The following is a 25,857-nucleotide window of genomic DNA, read 5'->3' as shown; positions in this document are numbered from 1 at the left end:
AGAGAGTGTCCAATGATGAAAGAGAAAGCTTACAGCCAGGGAAACTAACTAGTTTGTCTTTGCTACGCTGATTCTCCTGCCGGCACTAAAAATTCATCATCCCCTTACCTTTCACTTTCCGGTGGGTTATTAATGTCATATGGAAAATAAGTACAAACACACCTACTCACTGGCAACCAATCTGCGCTCTCCAGAGTGTAGGGGTTGCTTTCACTTGCATCATTGTTTTTTTGGCAATAGTTGACAAAGGTGGGAGGGTTATATTTCAAATGTAATCCATTAAGAGATTACGAATTGTTGGCTCAAAATGTGCTTTTTGTTGAGTGAGCAACAAAATAAGTCTTCTAAGTTTGTAGGAACAGTGTATTTTCAGTTGACCTCTTGATTATGCTTCTTCAAAAGCTGCTGGAATTTTCAGCATAATATTCAGTATTTCACACAGCCAGCAACAAACACTGGGTAATCTTTAACAGTTTTTAATATATGAATAGATTTAAAATGTACCTGTCCATGAGCAATCAACAGATATATTCCCCCTATAATAAAACCGTGATAACTGACCATGATTATAATCATTATCTATCTGAAATCTCTAAATGCAAATCTTATGACCGCTCACAAAATTACACAATAATTATCTAAGAGTCCCCAATCAGGTTCATACTTGTATTTTGGCTTATTACTAGAACATGTTTTAATGTTCAAAAAACACATTTTTCCCATACCGTCTGTCTGAATATACCTGTATTCACCCTCTGATTGGTCAGTGTTTCTGTCTCTTCCGCATCTGCGCTCTCTGTGTCTCTGCACTGTGATTGCAGCCGGGGAATGACTGTAATGGCAGCATATACTATACTATATATAGTACAGTTGTGACATTACAAATGTACAGAAGTCCTAACCGCTCATTTAAAGACAGTTTCTGAATACAGGCTGTGTGCATTTCTCTGTGCATTGAGTGTTTTGACACATTCACAGTATTCATATAGCACCTCAACCTGCTTTATAATCCAAAAAGACATGGAAATATCACTTTTCACAATATGAGACCTTTAAATCCATTTGGTTTGATTCCCAGCCCTTAATAAAAGTGCTGACTTAGGAGGAATGCAAAGAAGCAGAAACAAAATGGCTAATAGAACAAGATGTGACATTGAATTAAAGCAAAAGCATTGCTTGGCATTTTCCTGAGCAGCGACTAAATCAGATCAGGAAATTGATGTGTGATGAGGTAATGCAGCGACCCAGGTCACGGATGACATGTTGATGTATAAATAAAATGAATGAAAGGATAAAAGGAAAGGGTGGGTGAATGGTGAGCTCTCTTACCCGTGGAGGAGGACGGGGCTCGAATCAAGTATGAGTCATCCAGGTGGGGCTCCAGGTGAGAGTGGGTGGAGTTTTTCTCCAGCAGGGGCACCTGGCATTCCCTGATCAGTGGAGACGGGCCGGGGGAGGGTTGGTGGGGGGCGGACGAGGAGGACGGATGGGACGGAGGGAGCAGGGAAGAGGAAGAGGTTGGAGGGAGTGGGCGACCTGGAGGATGGAGGGAGAGAAAGAGGGGAGAAGGTGGGAGGGGTGGCGTTAGACAAAACAGATGGCAATGACTGACAGTGATACAGGGGCTGGTTCTGAGGCAGATTTACTGAGATATCTGGATCATTTTTTGCTGAGCAAATCCAAGGTTATTATCACTGAAATTATATATTCTCATTTAAAACTATATTTTTCTTATCTTTGGTATCTGTTACCATGCAGATAGTTTGGGTTTTATTTCGTTTCCATCCCAATGCAATGGAGGTGAATAGGAATGAACAGAACTTTGATGTCAACAGTTTTCATTGCATTTTCTATCAAAGAAACAGCACTTGTGAAAACTGTGGACAGCGTATTCTGTGAACTATCCAGACTAACTGGTACATTGTTTCTGGGGGAAACAAATGCTGAGGAATATTTTTAAATGCAACTTTTTGTGCTGTGACTAAAAACATTCATTTGGTGCAGTGCCTACATCTCAGACTGATACCAAACCAAAACTGCATGGTGGGATGTAAATGAGAAGATGTTGTAATTTGGGTTAATCAACCCTTAAGAATCTTGAACATGGAGGTATATATAAAAAAGACCTGCTGCAGGTTATACTCAACAAAATTATCCAGCCAACTCAGAAGTAACCTTGTTTCTTGGAACAGGCCCCTTGTCACAGAAATGTAAAGCAGATTGGATACAAACACAGAAGCTTGCTGAGGCTGGGGAGACTCAACATAGTGAAATATTCACACAAAAGCTCACAGATATCCCAAATACATTAATAAGTGAATACGACTTTAAATGCACTGCTAACCCTTCAGCTCAGTCCTGCTAACACAGTTATGCTCATTTTAGCTCAGCTTTATTTAGCTCAGCTTATTTTCCTTGCAAACATCTTTAACCTAATTGATTTAGGTTTAGACATTCATATTATTTCATTTTTAATTTCACCCATACAACTGCCAGACACAGATTATTTTCATATTGCCTTGCATCTATTTTACTGCCTGTATAACCAATGGCAACTGTAGTCACAAGTGACAATTATATGATAAGACTGAAATCTAAAGCAACAGGCTACAAGTCATTTTAAATAGAAGCCTGTAACATGAAGCTACAAACTGACGCCTGACTCTTGCCGCTGTTTGACAGGCATAAAACGCTACAAATCAACATGGAGCTGCCATCAACTTTTTTTTCAACACTCCAAAGACGTGGCGAAGCGTCATCCAATCATATGGTTTAATCATAGCGTATTGTGGTGCACACGGGGGCGCTATGGGTCGGAAAAAATGTGAAACGAAATGAGCGCTTGAGCAACACACTTTAATGGCAACTTAGCGACAATGTGGCTGGCCGTGCTAAGCCGTGCTGTAGCCAACAATTACTCTTGAGTGAGCAGTAAATTACTTACAAATTAAAAGAGGGTGAATTTCTTCTTTCACATTTAATATAGTATTGCTTTAAAACAAATGGTTGGATGAGATTTTCGTGTGGGCCTAAATCCATTGTATGATTGTCCTCTACATGGGGGAGACAAAAGAAAAGTTAACAGCCAAGTCTTTAAATAGTGGGAGCCATGGGACGCGTGGACACAATCAGGCTGTCCCATACACCAGAGAGAGAAAAGAGGGATGGAGAGAATTCACTCTACTCTCCAAAGGTTTGGAATCAAGGACAAAGACAAATCTAATAAATTCTATTTAGAGACGGCTGAAAATATAGAATAATTATGTCTGTCATATTTGCAGCTCAATCAATCAACAATATGGTAAGAATGAGGCCACTGAGTCCAGCCAATCCACCGAAGGACTCGGGTTATTACAACTACTAATTAGATAGTAGACTAAAGACGCTTTGACACACTGATAATCCCTTATTTTCTCCTGATTGCACATTCAAAATGACAGCGCCAGGCACCTGCAATGAACAGCTTTACAAATAAATGTTTTTTTTCTTTCCTTTTTTTTATTGATGCCTTGGACTTCCAAAGTTCCAAAATGTAAGGGGGCGAGCGAGTCCCTAGTTTTACAGACTTCATTGGCCACTTAAGACTTCACCAGGAGAAGTTCCAACGGCCTTTCAGTAAGTCACTTCTTCTTTCATCGCACTTCTCTTATTCTTTTTCGACTGAAGAAAAACTGAATTCTTTCTCAGAAAAGCTGCCAGTGAGACCTTGAAGAAAATGACGAGATACCTGAGCATTCATCATCCAACTATTTCTCTTTTCATCTTCGCCTTTTCTTACTGGCACTTCTTCAGAATACAGATGTGGTGTGATTGTAATTTCAAAGCATTCACCTTCCCATCACACAAGGAGTATTGATAAAAATCAAAATGTGTAAAGGCCATGATAGATTATTTTTAGGCGACGGTGCAATATTGCTTGCGTCAGGAAAATGTCCCTGGGTGAGGGGGTGGGGGATGTGATGGGGGGTGAGGTGATTAATACAGACATCATTTAAGACAAGGATAGACATAGTTGTCGGCTAGCTTGCCCATCTGCCTCAAAATGAAGTGCATTAATCATATAAAATACATGTTTGAGTCCAGGTGCCATCGTGGCTTTATCGAGATGTATTTGATAGAAATGGAGGCAGAGTGATGTCTCTGTCCTGCTGTCCAAACTGCTCCAGCTTAGAGCTTTGCGTCATGGAAACCAGAGCTAGGATCGATCCACAGCCCCACGTTAACTACACCCCAGAGAGATGCAGCCTTGTCTCCTGTTTAGGTATGTGTGTGTGTGTGTGTGTGTGCCTGTGTGTCCAGTCAATCTCATCAGTGCAAACAGAGAAAAATGGATAAACAATGGCAAAGTAAACAGTGTGGCCGACGGGAGGGAAAAGCAGAGAGGCGTAGGGGGACGGCGAAGGACGGATGGAGAAGGGGGAGAGACAAGGAGGTCACGCGGTAGCCAGGGGAATGGAGAGCGAAAGAGAGAGAAATGAATGGAGGGAGCAGAGGATGAAGGAAAACAGGACAGTTCAGAAGCTATGAGCTGACAATACTTATTGGCAATAAAAAAATGGGGAAGAAAGCAATAGAGGAGGGTAATTAGGAGGGGAGGAGGCAAGAAGATAAGTTGGGACTGAGCAGAGGAAGATGGAGGACAGGAAGAAAAGTAATGAAGAGGTAAAGAAAGAATAAGCCATGGACAAACTGGAAAAAAAACAAGCGATTGATCTAAATGAATCAATCACTCACTCCAGTTGATGGTGTGTAGAGCTATTTGCATATTTCACCAGACCTATAATGAGGCTATTGGTGACAACAGGCAATGAAAATGTTCCCTCTGTGAGTGTGTGTGTGTGTGTGTGTGTGTGTGTGTGTAGCTGCACACCTTTAAGATTGTTTTATTGCACCTTTTTATATTGTACACAACTAGGTTACATGTATGGCAGTGTGGTTATTAATATTCTAAATCACTTTAATTACAAAAAAGGAAAAATTGCACTACTTGGCCAAAAGCAATTAAGGGAACTTTAATCTCCTTAGCAATTATGCTGTGGGGCATCCTTAACTCAGTCATTTCTGCCCGCTACATTTCTAGAAAGGTCAGTGGAAATTGCTTTGTGTTATTAGAACAAAGACTTTAGCAATGAGCTCACATGGTTCCTCTTGACGATTTTGTGCGTGTGCCATCATTCAGCCGCCTCCCCATCTGTATACATCTCTCAATTCATCTCTCTGTGCCCGTCTTTCACTATCCAAATCTACGCTTGTCTCGCAACGTGTTGATTACTGCGTATCATAGGGGGGTTACAGACTGTGGCACTGTATGAAATGCATTAGTGGAGTCTCTTGATGATTTCATGAATATGTAAAAAGAAACATGATCATCACATCATTAGTTTGTTGTGTGAGCACCGGGCTTCGACTTGCTTGTGTGAGTCATGCAAAAGGATCAGCTTTGCCTGTTGCTGTATGCAGGGTTCCCACACCTTCTTAAACACCAAATTCAATGACTTTTCAAGGCCCAAATTCACTCTAATCCGAGGGTCCAACATAGCATAGTCTGAGACACAGATCAAAGTTAATTACCAGGGCTGCGACAATTGATCCTTTACAGTGTCGATTCATCTGCCAATTATTTTCCTGGTTAATCGTTTGGTCTATAAAATGTCATAAAATAGTGAAAAATCCCAGCTTCTCAAAGTCCAAAGTGATGTCTTTTTTTCAGTCCAAGACTTAAAGATATTTAGTGTGTTATGATATAAAACAGAAATGCAGGAAATCTTTATATTTGAAGGAGTAAAAGCATTTTCATCATGAAACATTACTCTAATGATTAATCTATTATAACTATTATTAGTTTTCTGGTGATCAACTAATCAATGAGATCACTTATAATTGTAGCTCTATTAATTACTGTTACAATAGTGAAAATTTTTATAATTCGAACTACTAGTATTATCTAACATTAAAGAAAATATCAAAATAACTTCAATTTCTTGTACAAAACATATAAATTCAAGCACCTTTAATGACCCATTTCTATTTATGTCTACTTTAAAAAACTTTAAAGACTAAAAACTTTTTCCCCCTCCCATTCACACGCTTTCAAGGATTTCAAGGACTGGTGGAAAGAATGTGTCTGTCTCTTGAATCACAAAGTGTACTGTGCAACGGCATTATATATCAGATGTAATTCTCCTCTTCTTCTCCCTTCCTCCGTCCTTGTCTCTATTTCTGTCCCTCCCTAGCTCTGTACATCCGTCCACCCATCTGGCTGAGGTGAGGAGTGGTAGGCCGAGGAGAGTGGAGTAGAGCGAGGGATGGAGCGACAGCTGGAGCCCAGTCAGACAAGGAGAGACAAATTACCCCTCTAACGAGAGCCATTCATCATCTCTTCATCTCTCCCTTCTTGCATCCCTCTCTTCCTCCACACCTCAACGTGAAATACAGTGCACCTGGATGGCAAAACCCCCCCAAAAACCCACATGCACAAACATCGATCTACCACGCAACTTTACACTCGATGTTGTTCTCATTCAGTTGCTACTCATGTGGCGTGTCCTGCTCAAGTCAATCAGCACGCACTTATATTAAGATGACGAAAAATAACGGAGAAGAGAGAGAGAGAGAGAGAGAAAGAGAGAGAGAGTTTGGGTGAACAACAAGATAAGGGAGATGTGAAATGATTGAATGAGCGGTGCGCAGGGAAGAGGGAGGAAAAAGCAACGACACACCCATGCTGGCACATGCAGAGACTCATTACCATGGCTGCTGTCAGCACAGATGTTGGACTGAGGGGGAGCTGTCAGTCAGTGTGTGTGTGTGTGTGTGTGTGTGTGTGTGTGTGTGTGTGTGTGTGTGTGTATGTGTGTGTGTGTGTGGAAGTATGCACTTATATTAGTGTGTGTGTGTATATGCGATAGTGTCAGACAGTGATCTGAGGGCTATTTAGTGATGACAGCTGCTGACACAATGGGCCCTTTTCTCTATTTATCTATACAGTGCAGTCTGTCTCCTCCATCTCATCTCTCATCCTGTTCCTCCCTCCCTCCCTTTTTTGTCAAATCCTCGCCTCCTTTTACCCTTATTCATTCCTTCTTAATGTTAACATTTAGCTCGACTGTGCTCAGATGCATGCACACCTGTATTCGTCTGTATATGTGAGCAACAAATGGATGTCACAGGATATCCAGGAATGATCTGACTTCATCCGCTTGATACCTTGAATGCGTTGTCCAAAAAAAACTCCCTTTAATTTCTTTTTCTTCGTAGTCAGGGCCACTGCATAAAACAAGAGATAAAATGAGTAAAGAGGGAAGGGAGAGATGAGAGGATGATTCAACAGACATGTTTTAATTAGTAAAGTTAGGCTTTCACAGCCTAAAGAGATGATTGTATCACTGGCTCTTTCTTTGATGTGTCTGGGTTCTTCTCTGGCCTAAAGCTCTCCTCTGCTCACGCTCCGCTCCTCTCTTTCATCACGCCTGCATCACTCCATCACGCCACATCTATGGGGGCCCCTCTTCCCAAAAAAGGCAGTTCCTCAACAGAAATGCACAAACATCCTGCAGCTGAGTGTGATGATGTATTCTGGCTGGGTAGAAGGTGCCAACCAAACTCACAGCGTCACATTGTTTTGTTCTGGATTACAGCATTTCTCGATTTCAGTTTTTATATTCCTTCCAGGATTAGCACTATTAGGGCTCATCATTTGAAGCACTTTTACATCTTTTCACTGTCGCAGATCTCTTAGAAATGATTTTCACCAAACTTAAAACTTTAAGTGTTTGCACTACCAACTTCATTTGTATGTTCATAACCAAATGTTTGGCCAAAATGAGCATTACAGAGGGTCATTGTTTGGTCATTCCATGTAAAATCAGACAGAGGTTTTTGTTTACATTTTAGATTTTGTTCAAATCTAATGCATATACCATTTGAGACCAAAAATATTTTCGCAGAATCCTTTAGTTTTTTAGAGTTCAATATCTTCAGGCACATAACTCCTACAGCCATGCAATTTGAAATGCACAAGCAGATTGTATTATTACTGCCACTTAAAAAGTAGAAGAAAAATGTAAAATGAGTGGTTAAGGAGTCCCCCAAATTACATACAGATGTTTCAAAATTTCCTGCAAAAAATACCTTATTTGATTGATGTTGTTACAGTTATCAAAGCCTTAAACATAAACAGAATCTGAGATATGGGAAGTGTAACAAGCCAAGGTTGCAATTTGTTGCCTTTTTTAGAAGCCAAAATGCCGATGTGATGCATCACTCCTGGGACCATGATGCTTGTGATATGGAGTCTAATGGAGTCTCTTCAAATGGAAATTGAACAAGCTATGAGGCTTGCTATGCATAATCAAAATCATAAATAAAAACTACTATCTGTTTTGACACGGGTTGACCAATTACATTTTTCGAAAAACTGATTTTCACCAAGAAATTCCCCCACGCGTTTCTTTAAATCGATATAATAATAGCCCTCAGATTATTGACTTAGCGAACTTGTTATAAACCTCTTTGAATTCTTGAAAAGGAAAAATAAATACATGATGAAAAGATGAAGGCAGAACATCTCAAAAGACCTTCGCCTTGTTCGCACATTACACCACCCCACCTCTGCTGAATATGGCTGAATATCTATGACTGCAAGGCCATTCACTAGTAATAACTTCTGATTAATTGCTGCTTAATAATATCCTTGGACCCTCATATGATGTGGTGTGCATATGAATAAAGGAGACCCAATGAATGGTAATATCAACAGGACTGTGTCAGCTATGGCAGGAGGGAGATGATGAATTGATTGCTGGTCCTATCTGAATGCATGTCACCTAGAACATTCGCAAAGACTTCATTGTTGCAAAAAACCTTAAAGCTCTTTAGAATGTATTGTAGATGACAAGTCGCTTATAGTGTGAGATAATACACTACAGGGCGCTGCGTTGAAAGATACTGCTGCATGAATTGAGATCATCTCTGAGTAATTCAAACATGAGGTTCACAGGGCCATTCCTCACGCCTCTGCTCACTCAAGTGGCTAGTTTTTTTTTTATTTTGAGAAGAGAAGAGATGAGGACAGACACAAGCTTACACAGAGCAATACACTCAACTTTTTGACCCCAACGCACAAAGACAGCCCAGCACCTATCTGCATCCGCTAATTGAAACATGGCTCCCTGTAGCTGGGAAGTACAAGTGTATGTGTGTGTGTGTGTGTGTATGTGGCTATACGTAGCATTAGGATGCTGCAGCACACCCGTGCTGTCCATTGTCAGAGATGTCCACTGTGTAACTTGGGGCAACCATGGAGGCTACATTACCATATAAATTACATCCATGTTGTTGCTGCCGCTGTGGATTGATGGTATTCTTATGGATTCTACACATTGGACCCTCATTGAAAACAATCAAAATGAATAGCCTCCACCTCCCACACAAATGCATACACACGCACGCACGGAGGCACTCGCTCATAACTGCATGCACAAGTATACACAAACACGAACAGACCCTTAACCCCGGGTGCAGAGAGATAGACACCCATCCTCTTCACCTTCCATTACCTTTGAACATGCGCTGTTACGACTGGACAGAGTAGAAAGAGGAAATATCCGTCTATGTATGTGTGTGAGTAATGTTCAGAATTTTTAAGAATACACATGTCGTTTTACCACCACTGCTTCTGTGTTCTGATGCCCTATTGTGAATCAATTTGATGGCGGGAGGAAAAAAATAATAATTTTGCACTGTGCGAAGAAAACAATAAAATATAAATCAGTTCGAAAATAATACTATAATAATGGAGTAACAAGAACCATACAAAATGAAGTCATGTCTTGCCACAGAATAGATGCTGAAGCTTTAAAAAAATGGCACCCAATTATTTCCATATTTGTTATTCAAATTAAAAAATACGGTGACAGCAACTGCACAATGCCGAACAATCTTTTAATACATTTAAGGGCCAGACAAATGCAATTTGTCACATTAAATTCCAGTGTTTTACATAGTTGGAAGCTGATTTTATGATACCAGTGAGGCCCCTTCCATATTTTCTCATCCGAGAGAAGAGTTGAGAGCAAAATATGGACAAGCTCTCTGATGACTAGAGATAGCACTGGGTCTTGGTACTTAGTGAAGACACCGAGAAAACCTGCTTGCAGCTTCAGAAAGACCCTCTTAGATATATAATGTATCTGTGTGTTTGTTATCTCGACTGGATAAAAGCTTTTGGATGTTGCAGTACGAAATGCTGGGAGAAGCTTTTCCTCCAATCTGCCATGCCGCTGAATCATTCGCAGAAAATTCAGTGACATGAGAACAAATTGTGGACAACAGATAACATGTTCTGGACATAAATTAGTGAGAAGAGTGGTAGGAGAGGATGTGGACCTTCATCACAAATTAGAGTCCATGTTTTAGGGAATTATAGTTGATTTCAAGTAATTAAAGGTCCCATATTATACTCATTTTGGGGTTCATACTTGTATTTTGGGCTTCGAACGTGCTAAAAAAAACACATTATGTTGTCTGCCTATACCTGTATTCACCCTGTCTGAAACCCTGTTTTAGCGTCTGTCTCTTTAAGCACGACCCCATTGTATAATTACACAAAGTTCCAACTAATGACATCTTATAATCCAGTGTAAATAAAGAAAGTTCGCTGCTCCCATTCCCTGAACCAATTACAGACACACCTGAAACTCCAGGTCCTGCTCTCATTGGAGGATTTTAAGACATTTGATAATAACTTGAAAGCAGACACATCTGGCTGTAGATACTGTGCATTATATATTCATGATTGATTTTGATGTATATTTGCTTTTTTACTTATTTGATATATGTTAATTGTAATATAGTCATGTATTTTATATTGGCTGCTCATTATGTTTGTCAGAAACGTTGTCACTTGTGCTGCTGTCTGTCTCAGGGTACTCTGAAAAAAGAGATGTGTGATGTCATTGAGCTCTTCCTGTTAAATAAATAAAAAATCCTCCAGCCTCTCAAACGCAGTGTAATGTTTAAAGCTAATAATGCAGTAACATTAACGTTATATGGTCAACAATAAACCTATAACATAAACTTGCCTTTAGCTGACATTAATAATTACCTGCATTTCTACTGGTTTAACGGCGTTAAAATATCAATTTATATCGCAGAATTGATGAAATCCTACAGACCTAATCACGACGGAACAGAAGTCCTGACGGCTCGTTTAAAGACACAGTTTCTGATTACAGGCTGTGTGATTTTCACTGTGGATTGGGAGTTTTGATACTTTCACATCAACACCTCAACTTGCTTTATTATAAAAGAGACATGGAAATCTGACTTTTTACATTATGTTTTAAAAAGTTTAGTTTAGCTTTAAATTTCAAAGTTTACTAAAAGAGTAAGACGAACCAACTGTTCTGGAAAATATGTAAAAATGTAAGGATCTGGAAAGAAATGAGCTTCAGGAGTTAGAAATATAAAAAAACCTTCACAGTTGAAAACATCTTTATTAATTAGCACTTAAATGTGAGTCACTGAAGCTTAAACTAAATGCTTACACCTATTAATAACACCCCTAAATTTCTGCTCGGATAGCTCCAGCTACTGTCTGGTGCCAGGTGAACAAGCATTCTATGGTGAATTTGTTTTCACTTGCAAGGAAGACAAACTGTATTTGCATTTTAAGACAGGACTCATTTCATGACATTTTGGAAGACGAGACTCGCAGAAAAACAAAACTACATTACACAAAATTGCCCAACATCTCAATGAACAGCAGTCATCAAGAATCCAATGCATACAAGAAAGAACATGTGCAGCCACACAAGAGCGCACAGAAATACACACTGTGGAAGCAAACACTTTGGCACATGCACAGGTGCCTGTATACAGATACCTATTCAACATAGCAGTGCTCCCCTGAACCAACCGGTAATTGCTACGGTTGCTATGACAATCTAGTTCCATAAAAAGCACACAACCAACAGAAAACAAAGAGAAAAAAAATAAAGAAAAGAAAAAAGATTTGAAAGAGAGAAAAGAGAGAGGAAGAGCCCCGGGAGAAAAGAAAGGGGGATGGTAAGTGATCCGGATTTGTTTGGCGCACGGATCTGCCAGTTTGCAACCTTGTGTAGTCAGAGATAGCATGTTGAATTGTAATCTCATGAATAAACTTGATTTCAATTAAGTCTTTTTTTGTCTGATGTACAATATGTGAAGTGTGTGTGTGTGTGTGTGTGTGTGTGTGTGTGTGTGTGTGTGTGTGTGTGTGTGTGTGTGTGTGTGCGTGTGTGTGTATGTGTGTGTGCGTGAGAGACAGTTAACTTGTGAGACTGAGTCAGCAGTGTCTCCTTTGACAATTAGCAAACACGCATGCACACACCCATGGTGTATTTAGAGCCAGTGGATAATGACTGTACTGCGGCCTGTTGCTGAGAGAAACCTCTCCTCTCTTTGATGTTCTGCAGACTCTATTCATAGCAACAGCAGAAAAAAAGAGGAGAGCTGAAAAAACTCAGTACACGGCCACATTGTTCTCCCTCTAACTAGTTTACTATTGCTCTTGCTCTCTCTCAAGGTGAACAGACTGGAGTCTCAGCCTTCTGGGCCAAATTTACTGAGCCTCTCTTCGGACACACAGTGTGCCTTAGAAATGTGTGTGTTCTTCATCAAAGAGACACAGCAGCATGAAGCTGCAGTCTTGCTGTCACAACTTGTGTGCCTCTTGCTTTTGTGCACATGCATTTGAAGGAGGCTTGCACAAATAACAAACCAGTGATTCTACTGGATTTTACAAAGGTTCTTCCAACGCGTGAGGGGCCATTGTAACAGGGATAATTCTCTCTCTTAAAACTGGTTGTGGATAAGGAGAGAAAAGATATTCAGAATTTGCACTTTTGCCTTCTGAAAAAACAAAACAAAAATCACACTAAGCTGTTTACAATAAAACGGAATATTCCACTAATATGCCATTTTTGAAGCAATGCAAAATATGATTTTTTTTCAAAGTTTCATTTGGTGGCAGACTTGTTTGACCATGACCTTCAACTACCTTTCTTTAAAAGGCCGGCATTGTGATGTTTGCGCATATCCAAAAACCTGTTCATTATCGAAGTCCTTTATAATTTGTGAAAGTAGGTGAGTTTTACCTTCCATACCATAAATGTGGGTGTTTTCTTTTGAACATGTATCTCTACCCCAACCTTACAAACTTGGCTGGTTGTTTTGTGTACAGTGATTCCCATAGTGTGGGCTGTGAAGGTAATTTACAATTAATAATAAAAAGTTTCACATTTTTAATTAAGTTTGAATTCACCATAAACTATTTATAATTGAATATTTCAATTTAAAAAGCAATCAGAACTACAAAAACAAAGCCATGGGATTTAAATGATGTGATATTCTACTCTCCGACCTTTTTTTTTTCATCTGGAATGGATTTTTTTTCATCATTGGTCATTTGTTGCGTTAGAAATTGTTACATGTATGTGGATAGATAATTAATTTCAACTGCATAGATTAGATAGTTTATGAAATAAAAATAAATATCAATAGGTACTTCATCTTAGTCTTGGAAGAAGAAGAAGAAGAAGAAGAAGAAGAAGAAGAAGAAGAAGAAGAAGAAGAAGAAGAAGAAGAAGAAGAAGAAGAAGAATTCCTTTATTAATCCTGCAAGGGGGAATTCATTTTTTTCACTCTGTTATTATATTTTTCACGTTACACACACACAGGCCCAAAATCCTAGCTGAGTCACTGAGCTACCTCCGCAAAAATGCCGCTTGTGTGTTGATCAGTTGTGATCAAAGGTTAAGGCATATAGAGCAGAGCTTGATCATTACAGATGATCATTATAGGGGCTTGCGTTTTTTAAAGGCAATCTTTCTTTTGTGCAAATTTTGAAAACAAATTTGTCCTCAGAAGCTGGTTCATTTATTTCAACTGCTTTACTTTTACGATCCTTTCTATAAACAGGTTATTATTATAATTTTATCATAATAGATGCCAGATTTATTTTCCCAGTTAGAGTTTAATTGTGGCCTTAGTTAATGGAATTGACATTTTAGATATTACAAATTTCTATTTTTTTGGATCTCAGATAAATCCTGCTGTTGAACCTTCTGAGCTCTTCATCATGCTTAGAAGGCTATCCCAAACACTGATTGCATTATTAGCTGCTGCTTCAGTAAATCAGATGTTAATTACTTGCAGATTGCAAGCTCAAACAAAATGAAAAGTGCAGCCCAAACTTCCCCAGCGCACTTTCATGGATTTAACATAAATCTGGCCAACTATCTCCCAGCCTCCCTCCCCGTGAGGTGCGTTTGTGTTTGTGAGTGTGTAGAGAGGAGAGTGGAGAATTGCGATTGGAGATTACCATGCTTGTCTAGGCTCTTTGAAGTAGCTACTGCTTTGGTCATGGATGGCTGAGTGGATGGATGTGTGTAAATGTGTGTGTGTCACAGGGATAGGTTGACACTCAAAACTGAAGCCCACTTCTGTTAGTGTTTCTATACATCCTCATATCTAAAGATCGGAAGAGGTTGATTGCCGATAATTCTCAAAACGACACATAGACAGTTCTGTTTAATGTTTTAAACATGTGACAGTAGCATGTGACCTTTTTACACATGGTTAACATTGTGGAACGGAATGGCAGAAAACTTCATGGTTAGGGTAAGGCAGCAATAATACTTGGTTAAGGGGAAGTAAAGCTTATGATTGGCTTAAAATGAATCACGGACGCAACTACGTCATGCACATAACTACGTCACTGACTTACGTCTGCTAGAAAGTTGGTGAACCTGAAAAAAAAGCCAAAGTTGACTTGATTTTACATGGGACATGAACACCAGTTCTGGGTGAAAGTCACTGCCTAACCATAAACGTAAATATGGGTCGTTATAAGCTGTTTTATTTTGGTGAGGGCGGTCTGGATGTAGCTTATGTGTTGGCAAAAAATATACACAAAGAACCTACTTGTATAAGACTATCTATCTATCCATCCATCCATCCATGCAAGAACATGCAATCGTCATACAGTCTAACAATTAGCACAGCTTGCATCAGCTGACATCAGCAGACTCCGAGGAATATGGAAGTCCCCATGATGATGGACTTCACATAGAGTTCTATCTAGGTGTATGCCTGAGTGTGTATTTCCGAGCGCTTGTTTGTGTGCCGTTTTGCACAAACACTCTCTTGCAAAGGTGATGCAACTCTCCAAGGCACAACCTGCAAACCCATTCAGCTCATAAACAGTTGTGCCCAGCCAAGCAGATGTAAAAAGACTTTACAATGCACTGGAGGAGACAGACAGCCGGTCATATGTTCAATATTAGGCTATTAGTCTCATCCCCTCACCATGAAGCACAGACCTCGGAGACAAATAATAAATGCTAATCTTTGTAGGACGAAGCCAAGTCAGTCAGTATAAGCGAAAAGCGTTGAATGAGATTTTTAATTACTGCATGACCTGGGGTATATTAGCGCATATTAATGAGGATCATTAACCTAGAGGTAACTAAGACCCCTCCTCCTTAACTACAACTGATAGCACCTCTGCTGTCTGACTAAACTATCAGTGTTTTTTGGAGAAGTGTTTCACAGATGGCTTATTAGTCCATCCTTTGTAATAAACTGGCACAGCCTTAGTAGAAGTAAATAACTAGAATAAATGTCCTTGTACAGCTGAGGAATCATACAGCTGAAAGCTTGAACTCTGAGTTCAAAACGCAGTGCTGAATACAGAACCTTGGCTTATAACTTTAATGTTTCTATAAACATTTGATGCAGATGAAGGGTGGCATCGGCTTGCACTGGAGAAGAAAATATATTCTAGTCTTTTGTGTGGACAAAAAAATGTTTTTCAATGGGCAGCAAGTAGGTGCAGCATGGAGCAGAATGAAAGATGAGGAGAAGGAAAGAACCATTTCAGTTGACATATGCAAAGGTCAAGGTAATTTCAATGGATAAAGAAGAGGACGAACTGAAAATAAGGGAATATTTTTGCCCGTAAATGCGGGGGACGCCAGCGTAAATGCGGGGGACGGTGTTGATGTCTTCCGGCCCCCCATCCCCCAGCCCCCCACCATCGCCTTCTCCTACCTCATGTGTAAGCTTTGGTATTGGAGTGCCATTAGGCCACAGTCTCAGTGGTATAGAAGCACACGCTTTTATCTCAGAAGAGGGTGGATCAGCCGTATTTGGCTTGTTACATTTGCTAAGCACACACACTCGCAAACTCATTCACGCGCAGATGCCTGTGTAAAGATACACTCATGCACACACTCCTTATCTCTTACTCTGTCCATTTCTCTCCACTCTCCTGTCTCAGCAGTTTATCCTTTCATCTTTACATAACTGTGCAGTCCCTCAGTGAGTTGCTCTAAAACTAGTTGTTCCCCAGTATACACACGCAACGCCGCTAATCCGCAGTGCAGAGACCCATCCACCTGAGCCTCCACTCCAACTCTATATCCACTCCAACTCTATATCATAGCTCTGCTGATATCAGTATATCGACTTGAATAAAAATATCAATAAGATAATGAGCGCAGGGACAACACGAGGGGAGTGGGTTGTACTGATACACACATAGGGCTGATATATGGAATATAGGGCACCACAGCAGAGGGAAAATGGCTCCTTTGTGCAGAGAACCCCAAAGAAAGAATGAGTGCTATGTTGTTGAGAGTTCTGGGTAGTTACATGCACAATAGAGGCAATCACTTCGGCAGTGTGCTATTCTGTCTGGTGCTAGTATGGAATAATTGGGCTGCTCTCTGGTAGCCATTTACATTACATAATCTGATGTTAAGTTTAGTATGGCTGAATGCACCATATACTGTTTGAATTTAGACAATGACAATTGGGGCTTTGGTACATTTTATGCAAATTGTCTGTCTAAGTGTGTGCGCCAGCCAGTGTGTGTGTATGCATCTTCCTTCAGTACACTGCGCATTAATTGCCATTCCCAGTGGTCGTCAAGAGAGCGCAGGACTCCTATGGGCATCTGCACCTTCATTAGACTCTACTGATCATCACGCTGCAGCACCAAGAGAGGCCCTGTTTCTCTCTTTCATCACTACTTTGCTTCACTACTCCCTTGCCTCTCTCCCATTCTGCCACCCCTCATCAATTTTTTTTTTATATGTTTTTTCTCAAACAGACCCAGCAGTGTTGTTTTATTTAAATGTTATCTATCATGGCTTTTCTTGGTTTATTAGGCCGGTGCAGGGAGGAAGAAAAGAAAAGGAATGGAAAAGAAACTTCTGGACTAGCTACACTTTGAACACAGCTTTTTTCCCCCCATGATCACCCCTAAACCGCTGCTCTGCGGTGTATCCCACTCCCTCGATTTGTAATGGCTTATGATTTCACCGCCTCCCCTCTCATCCTTCAAAATTTCTGTCACTTTATCCACCCACCCCCGCCCCCTCCCCTTCACCCCTCTCGACTTCCTCTCCACTCTCATCTTGCGCGTTCTTTTGCATTTACATTCCCATCAGCCTTCCTTTTCGTCATTATCTCTCAGTTAATACTTCTCACTGTCTCAATCCCCACCGCAAGTGGTTCTTATCCCCAGGGGGTAGGTTTGCTAGCACTCCACAGACCCCTACAGACATGTAATGTACCCTATGCACCCTACCCCACCCCCCTCCTCTCTTTCCCTACTCCCCAGACTTTTCACATTCTCTCTCTCTCTCTGTCTCTCTCCCCTCCTTTCTCCGCAGTAGATGAGAGACGCCAGCTGGAGGAAACAGAGAGGAATGGGCCCAATTACAGCATTGGGAACTGAAAGTTGGCTAATTAACTTTAATTCGCTAACAAACTGCTTTTTCACCAAGAACCATCCCTCTGTGTCACAAGGCACACACATGCATGAAGAAATGCATTTGCATGCACTTCCAAAAAGAAAATAAATGCATAGACACACAACTGCAGGTACACATGCACACAAAGACATCCTCACACTCCCCTCTATACACAAACACACACATACACACGCACACACACACACACACACAAATGTGCGCAGGCCCACTTGCTCAGCTGTATTTACTGCAAGGGCAATATGTTGATTAGGTTAGAGTGGCTGATTATTGCACAGTGACAGTAAAGGAAACAAATGTCTTTCATAGGCAAGCATCTATCTCAGCGAGAGGGCTCCTAGCTACAGACTATAGCAGCAAATGACTGCTCTGTATCCAGCTATGACAGACAAAAGAAAGAGGGCAGGAAGAGGAGGAAGGGTGGGAAGAATAAAAAAGAAGAGCGTGATTGCACAAATGAGGTGCAGAGAGAACAAAAAAAAGTTGGAGTGCCAGATGGAGAGGAGGAAAACAGATGAATAAAGGATGAAATAAAAAAAGTGGATGGATGGAGGCAGAAGACTGAGGAGATGGATTAGGAGCTGGGTTTTGTACTGAAGCTGTGAAACAGTTTGCCCCGATGAAGGGATAATGGTGGTTAGAGGCAAGAACAATGGGTTTATCTACAAAGATGCTATCTGGGGTAACCACAACATACACACAGACACACAAAGAATGTATGTAGAATTAGTGTAGGCAGCACTTGGAACGATTACATCGCTGTTGAGTTATCAGAACAGGTGACCAGTGGGCACAGCTCCTCTGAAATGGCAGTCTGATCCTGTGCACGCACACAAGCACAAACGCACACACGCACACACACGCACACACGCACAGTATATAAGAGTAGGAAGGGTGAAAGCATAACTTAAAGCCATTGTTAGCGGGGCAGGTTATCCTCTCATCCATCTCAATGAATCGTGAAGTCCTTATGGATTACCAGACATGATAAGAAGCATCTTACATATTTTTGTTTGTGATAATAGAAATGGATATCACACACAAATACACACACACACACACACACACACACACACACACACACACACACACACACACACACACACACACACACACACACACACACACACACACACACACACACACACACACACACACACACACACACACACACACACACACACACACACATACACCTGACCACTCAATCGCTTCTTGCTGCTCTTCCCGTCTTCTTCTCCCCAAAACTTCTTCCTCTTTTACCAGCTCACCCCTTTCTCTTCCAATAAATTCCTCTATGGCCCTACCTTTTTAACCGATTACACTGTAATGAGATTGATAGTTACTCCTCTTCCTCCCTCGCTCCGTTTCTCTGATCCACCTTCTTTTCTTCTTGCACTTGCTCCATCTCTGTCTCTCTCTCACACCTCATTAGTGATGCTAATACCCCAAGTAATAGAGGACACCGTTCACTGTGTGTGAGTGTGTGTGTGTGTGTGTGTGTGTGTGTGTGTGTGTGTGTGTGTGTGTGTGTGTGTGTGTGTGTGTGTGTGTGTGTGTGTGTGTGTGTGGTAGTGTGTGTGTGTGTGTGTGTGTGTGTGTGTGTTTTTGCGTGTGCGTGTGTGTACGGGGGTCTGCATGACCATACACTCTGGAAGGGACTGTGTCTGGGAAGGGGAGATGAGTTTCCCCCTCTGATCCCATTTCTCCGTCTGGGACCCGCTCTCCTTCTCGCTGGGAGAAAATCAGATGGAAATGCAATCAAAATCAGTTAGGGTCCAGACGAGGACACACAAGCACTCACACAAGCACACACACAAACATACACTCCATTCCACTACCGCAAGGGAGCCATGCAGAAAATTGTTTTGGACATGGTGATGAGGAGAGGGGGGTCTGGGGTGTGGTGGTGGTGGTGGTGGGATTGTGGTGGTGGTGGTGGTGGGGGACTTTTTAATTTACATTTTTAATGTAAAATATCATTCAAAGAGGGAAAGTTAGGCATCTCATTATACTGCTTCTTTATTACACACAAGGCACATCAGTCTCAGGCTACTGTGTCCTGAAAAAAAAAAATGCACACATGCGCACACAAAAACACCCGTGTGAACAACCTGCAGAGCCCTCCAGCCATAATCACCTAGTTAGAAATGGGGCTCTTCTTCAGACCCCATAAATCTGGAGAAGAATAATCTACCCTGTCTTCCAGATATCATCAATCACACATAATCTACGTCTTTGGACCCCCCACCCCCCTACTCACTATCCAGGAGGGGTCACTTTGGGGAAAACTTTGTATGAAAACTACCAACCCTTCATTTGAGACGGTGATAATGCAGCCGCAGGATTATGGATGTGGAGGATTTGACTTTGACTTTCTTTTCTGCTCTCACGTTATGCCTGAACAACAACAAGTGCTCATTCCTGAACGGCAAAATAGGTTGTTTGTCAGTGCTTTCCAAAATAACTCACATGGCCACTCCAAGAATAAATCATTTGAGTGTTCTCTGAGGGAAAGTTTGTGGAAACTGTTTTAACGATGACTGCAGGAAGCAGATGAGATGTGAACTGCAGGAAGCAGATGAGATGTGAACTTGGTTCTCTGGTGTCAAAAATGAGAGGTTTACCTATGTGAAATTAAACTAAGTGAGTAGTATATAGAGAGGGAGTTTTGACTTCTTTAGACTCCTTTCCCCTCTTCACGCACCTTGAAAGTGGTTGAAGTTGTGCCAGAAAGCCTCACTCTCTTATCTCTGTAGATGAATATCAGTCAAATTCAAACATAGGTTATTTCGAACGACCAATGCTGGAAATTTTTTCAGGTAAAGACAGTCATTTGGATGATCATTGGCACTTTAAGACTTCCAAACATATTTACAATTCCAACCAACAATTTTAAAGCACCAGAAATTTGATTTTTTTTTTGCCCACTTGGAAGCATGAAAAGCTGAGCATCACTCATGCTTTTGACATATTATGGCCACAGCACACAAGGAGTAACATTGGTATTTATTTGGAGTCCTTTTTCAACCTGATGAACATTAGTCCATTGTTCACTCTGCATTTTGTTTTTGCAAAAAGCGAGATTTCCATTTTTCCTTTTTGAGATTTACTTTTTTTCATCATTAAGCAGGTTGATAAATACTGAAGAAGGCTACTCTGGCTTCAGGACAGAGGTGGTATGCTTTTGAATAAAGATGCTTACCCTGTGTACAGGGTTGACTTCCACAACAGCACAAACACAAGAAATACATACTTCACAGTAGTAAATCATAATCTCCGTCCCTCTAAACTCCCCCTCTGCTCAATCAAACGAGACACTTCTCGCCTTTGGCGTTGCCCCCACCCACGAGGTCACAGCCTGTGATGTCATGCCAAAATGGGACTGTGTGGCCCTCAGAAGACCCCGGGGCTCCTTGTGGCATGCCCATGTCATAAACGATCATCATCAGGCCATCAGTCTGACATAAGGGTTGCCATGAGGATCAACCACCTGCAGGAGCACTAGTGGTGATGCCTCTAATGGTGTGTGTACATGTTTTTCCTTTGTATATAGTATGAAACCATCTGCACTCAACACCAATACAGCCGCGCCATCAGGATGATTCATAATTTTTTTCCCCCGCACATGTACGTCTGAGCATACATCATCAACATCTGCGTATGTTTGTGTAGACTAAGAGGACATCTGCCCATGTCAGCAGCGATTTAAATGTTCTCCAAACAGGAGCGAGACATGACACACAGTTAATAAACTGTTGATCTGACGGCTGAATTAGATTGATGTCGATTTGTGTAAACACAGTATGCGTCTATTTAAAAGTTGGTCCCTAACCTGCAGTAATTCAAATTCTGTTTGCTTATCATATTGAATAGTGGCTTTGAATCAGCAGGATTTGTGTCAGAGCTCTGATAATCATCCCACAAAGACCTCCTTGTCAAAAAGTATAGTTTCACAAAGTAATGCAAATACGCAGTTGGAAAGTGAACCCGCCGCTGCCCTTCCTGTCCTTCCTCCTTTTTTCCTCTCTCCTTTCATGCTGTTTTTTGTCCTCTACAAGTCTCCTGCAGTTCTTAAAGGCTGAGACGGCACCGTGGGAGTCTCATCACTACTGAGTCCACACATACACACATACATACAGACGTAGACACACAGTAAGTTTCCTTTGTGCCGCAGAATAAAAACTCTTGCACCTTCAGAAGTGTGTCTGTCAAAATGAAATTGCTGGCTGCATTACAAGCCTTTGAAGGTATCGGAAACTCATTTTTGAAATCATCCCATAGGCAGGCAGAGAGACATCTGTGTGAGGGTGTGTAGTCAGAACATTTCCACTAGGTGGATTAGATAATATTCTGTGTTCTTTGAGCCAGTTTGCAGTTGATTACTATTGTCTTGGCTACAGTTTGTTGCTGAGCTTGTTGTCATTCCTCATCCCTACTCCCTCCCACCCACCAACCATGTCTTCATCTGGATAATCCTTACCTCTTTCTTCCCTTCGAACTCCAAGCAAAGTCATTTTCTCCCCGGGACCCCCCGCCAGGGGAAAACAAACTTTCAAAAGCCAGCCAAACAATGATCCACACGTACACACATCCTTCTATGAAAAGACACTCCCGCAGAGGAACATCAAGAGGCACAGAACGGACATAATGGCTTTCTGATAATTATTCATAAAGGTGACTTTTGTGTGAGCGCCACAAAGTGCTTGAGCTCAGCAGCACGGAAGGAGCCTGGAGTTAGGCACAACACAGGCAGATGACCAACATTATGGTCCGGCTCAGACAGATTGACAACCCCCCCCGTCCCCCGTCCCCCCCCGTCCCCCGTCCCCCGTCCCCATACTTACACACACACATATGCAGATTCCGTTACTCTGCCTCATCATGACGTTTCAATTAGCTGCAGAGGACAGTCTGGCCACACACTGATGGCCATGCTTCCCATCTGGGGTTACTGCAGTCAAACAGGCAGGCGGATGGACGGACAGAATGACAGACAGGCTGATGGCCCTCAATGCCGATTAATTTTGTGAGATAATGAGGGTGGGGTGGAATCAGAACAGTGATGGGACTAATCAGTAGAGGCATTATCCCAGAATTACAATATGGTGACTGAGAGCATATGGTTGTTCTCTTTTGGAGTTTCTGTTAGCACAACACCTCCGGCTCAACAGTTATATAAGTCCTCTCTTTGAAAACAATCCTTCACCTTATCTCTTTCGCATTCTGCTTGAACCCACTTTTGTTTGCAGCTGCCGGGACACGGGCAGCACCCATACGACTGCGGCGACATCGACAGCAACAACAACAACCGTCCCAACGGACCAGGAGGGAGGAGGGCTGCATTGCCCCTCCACAATCTCTCCCTCGAGAGTCTAACTCTTCCTTCGCCTTCATTTCTATTCCCAGTATTTTCTCCATCTCTGGTTTCCAGAGCGATGCTTTATTGTTGCCGAACGTAAGAAAGAAAGAAAAAAACAACAACAGTGAAATACGGCAAGGACGAACTCAATTTTCCCCCCTGTCTATCTGCTCACCTGACTCTGTCCGGACCCCCTTATCATCTCTCTCTCATCCTCCCTCCGTCTCTTTCTCTCCATCACCCTCTCTCTGGTGGAGGGTAGTAATCCCATTAGGATCAATATTCCAGGCGAGTGAGCATCCTTTCACTGCAGCAATTACAAACCTTTAGAGACATAAAGGAGAGCATTTCTTCACAGCTTAGACCATCAATCAACTATTTAGCTTCAGAGGCAAAGGATGTTGGTGTGTGTGTGTGTGTGTGAGAGAGAGAGAGAGAGAGCGTGTATGTGTGTGTGCATGCACATGTTTCTAAATTCTGCAGTATTGTTCCGTCTGTGTTACTGAAATGACTGTTGGGATTTTCATCTTATAGATCCTATTATGAGTACATGAATACATGAGAGAGCTTCTTAATGCACACTTCCCATCTGGCGGTGCAACGAGGCCCTATCGTCTCCCTTGTGAATGCATGTATTAGCATTGTCCACACTGGGATTTCACACACAGCTAAGCTTGGCTTTTTAGCCAGGGGTTAATATTACATGCATTCACGTTATCCACGTCTCTCCTACCCCATCAACCCTCCTCTACTCCTCTAAATCTTTGCATCAAATCCATGCAAGCTGCCTCTGTTGCATCACCTCATTGCTATGCTAATATGCCAAACACACAGTGTGCTAATTTGATAATCTTTGAACTTGGTTCCCTGACAGCTGTGGAGCCTTTCTATGATTTTAATTCAACTGAAAAAATTGGTCACTCGTTAACATTAATACCACTGATAGAATCCCTCTCTCGCCATCTTCCTCTGAATACCCTCTCTCTCCCTTATTCTCCGTCTCTAATGAGGTGGCGTGACTGACAGGAATGGCGAGGGCATATCACTTCTCATCTTGTCAGCTCTGCGGCCACTTGTGCCCCTCAATGTCACAGGGCTCCTCTTTGACTGGAGGCTCCCGGCTTCCAACTATCTAGCTGCTCCACAACCCCCATCTGGCATGTTTTGCAGAGGCAGCCTCGGTTGGGTCACATCTGGAGGCACTCTTGGTGGCAGACTCTGGAGCACAGCATGGCTACGATAATGCCAAGACGGCGGGAAAATGCACATCAAAGAGCTTCATATACAAGCTCTGCATTGAGAATTTAATCATTCTCTGGGTTTAATTTTGTAAAAGTGTTAGAGAGTAAGAAGTTAAAATTCCCATATTGAAAAAAGTGAGATTTCCATGTCTTTTTTTATTATAAAGCAGGTTGAGGTGCTGTATATTACTGTGAAAGTTTCAAAATGTTTAATCCACAGGAAAATGCACACAGCTGGTATTCAGAAACTCTGTCCCTAACAAGTCGTAAGGACTTCTGTACAGTTGTGATGTCACAACTATACTATATTTCAGTAGAAAGCGCTACTTCAATGCTGGTACAATCATTCCCTGACTGCAGGGACAGTGCAGAAAAAGAGATGTAGAAGGCCCTGTAATGTTGACCAATCAGAGCAGACCAAGCTTTTTTGAGAAGGAGGCCTTAAAGAGACAGACAACAAAACAGAGCTTTTCAAACAGAGGGTGATTACAGGTGTATTCAGACAGACAGTATGAGAAAAATAATGTGTTTTTTGAACATTAAAGCATGAAAACATGTTCTAGTAGAAACCAGAGAATGAACCTGACAATGAGCATGATAAGTCCCCTTTAATCTGTTCTTTACTGTAGGTCTGACGCAGCAGTATGGATTACAGTGGACCTTAAAACAACAAATACTAAACAATAAGGCTTATAAAACATCCAGGAAATGACCTATAACATAACCAAATGGCTCTCTATTTTTATCAACGACAGAACGGCATCATAGCCTGTGGCTCACACTGTCAAAATGATCGTTCTAATTCTTTGCCATGAAAAAATTCAATTAGACTATCATTAGACCAGGCTGATGATGAGGTTCTGTTTATCGTTAACTGCACATTATTCGATTCTTCATTTAACAGGCAGCGCCTCATTTACTGATGATCCATTTAACAAATGCTTTTCTAAAAGTTTCTTTGGGCTGAAAATGTGCCTTTGAATATATTTGTCTAGCGCACAAAATCTGGGTACATTTTTATGTCTCTCTCTTTGACACATGCTATCTGCTATGTGGTGTGCAATGACAAGTTTGCTTTCCTACCAGTTTGACTCAGAAACTCAAGCATATGACGGCATGTGAAAAAACAAAGGGAGTGGCAGGGGGGTTTAACTCGTGGATTGTGGATGGATTGTTGTGTACAGTCCCGAAAAAAGATAGAGGAAGATGGAGCAAAAAGCATGCATGTATGGAAGAGTGTTAGTGAGAGGAGCAGAAGGGGATTGGTAGCACTTGTGGTAGTGGATTAACTGTTACATCCCTAACAGAAAGTGCTGGAGAGAAGAGGCTAAAGCCGAGCCCTCTTTTCGTGAGGGATTTTTTTTTCATTTACCAACAATAGAGAGGGGGACAGATTGACTCCTATAGGGCCAGCATTGTCTGTTCTTCTTTTCCT

The 25,857-nt window shown here is 41.5% G+C and overlaps 1 protein-coding gene across 1 annotated transcript in view; it reads right to left on the bottom strand.

Moving 5' to 3' along the window:
* tenm2a (teneurin transmembrane protein 2a) overlaps window positions 1-25,857 on the bottom strand; it is a gene marked incomplete at both ends in the record, with an annotated part of 168,389 nt that overhangs the window by 69,092 nt on the left and 73,440 nt on the right. The window contains 1 exon segment of the mRNA XM_083915704.1: window positions 1,330-1,536. Within this exon segment, the coding sequence (XP_083771830.1) occupies window positions 1,330-1,536 (207 nt within the window).

Source organism: Echiichthys vipera, assembly GCF_963691815.1.
Source record: "Echiichthys vipera genome assembly, chromosome: 6".
In the NCBI taxonomy this organism is placed as follows: domain Eukaryota; kingdom Metazoa; phylum Chordata; class Actinopteri; order Perciformes; family Trachinidae; genus Echiichthys; species Echiichthys vipera.
The sequence above is the reverse complement of the archived record's forward strand: the minus strand, read 5'-3'. Positions and strand labels throughout refer to the sequence as shown.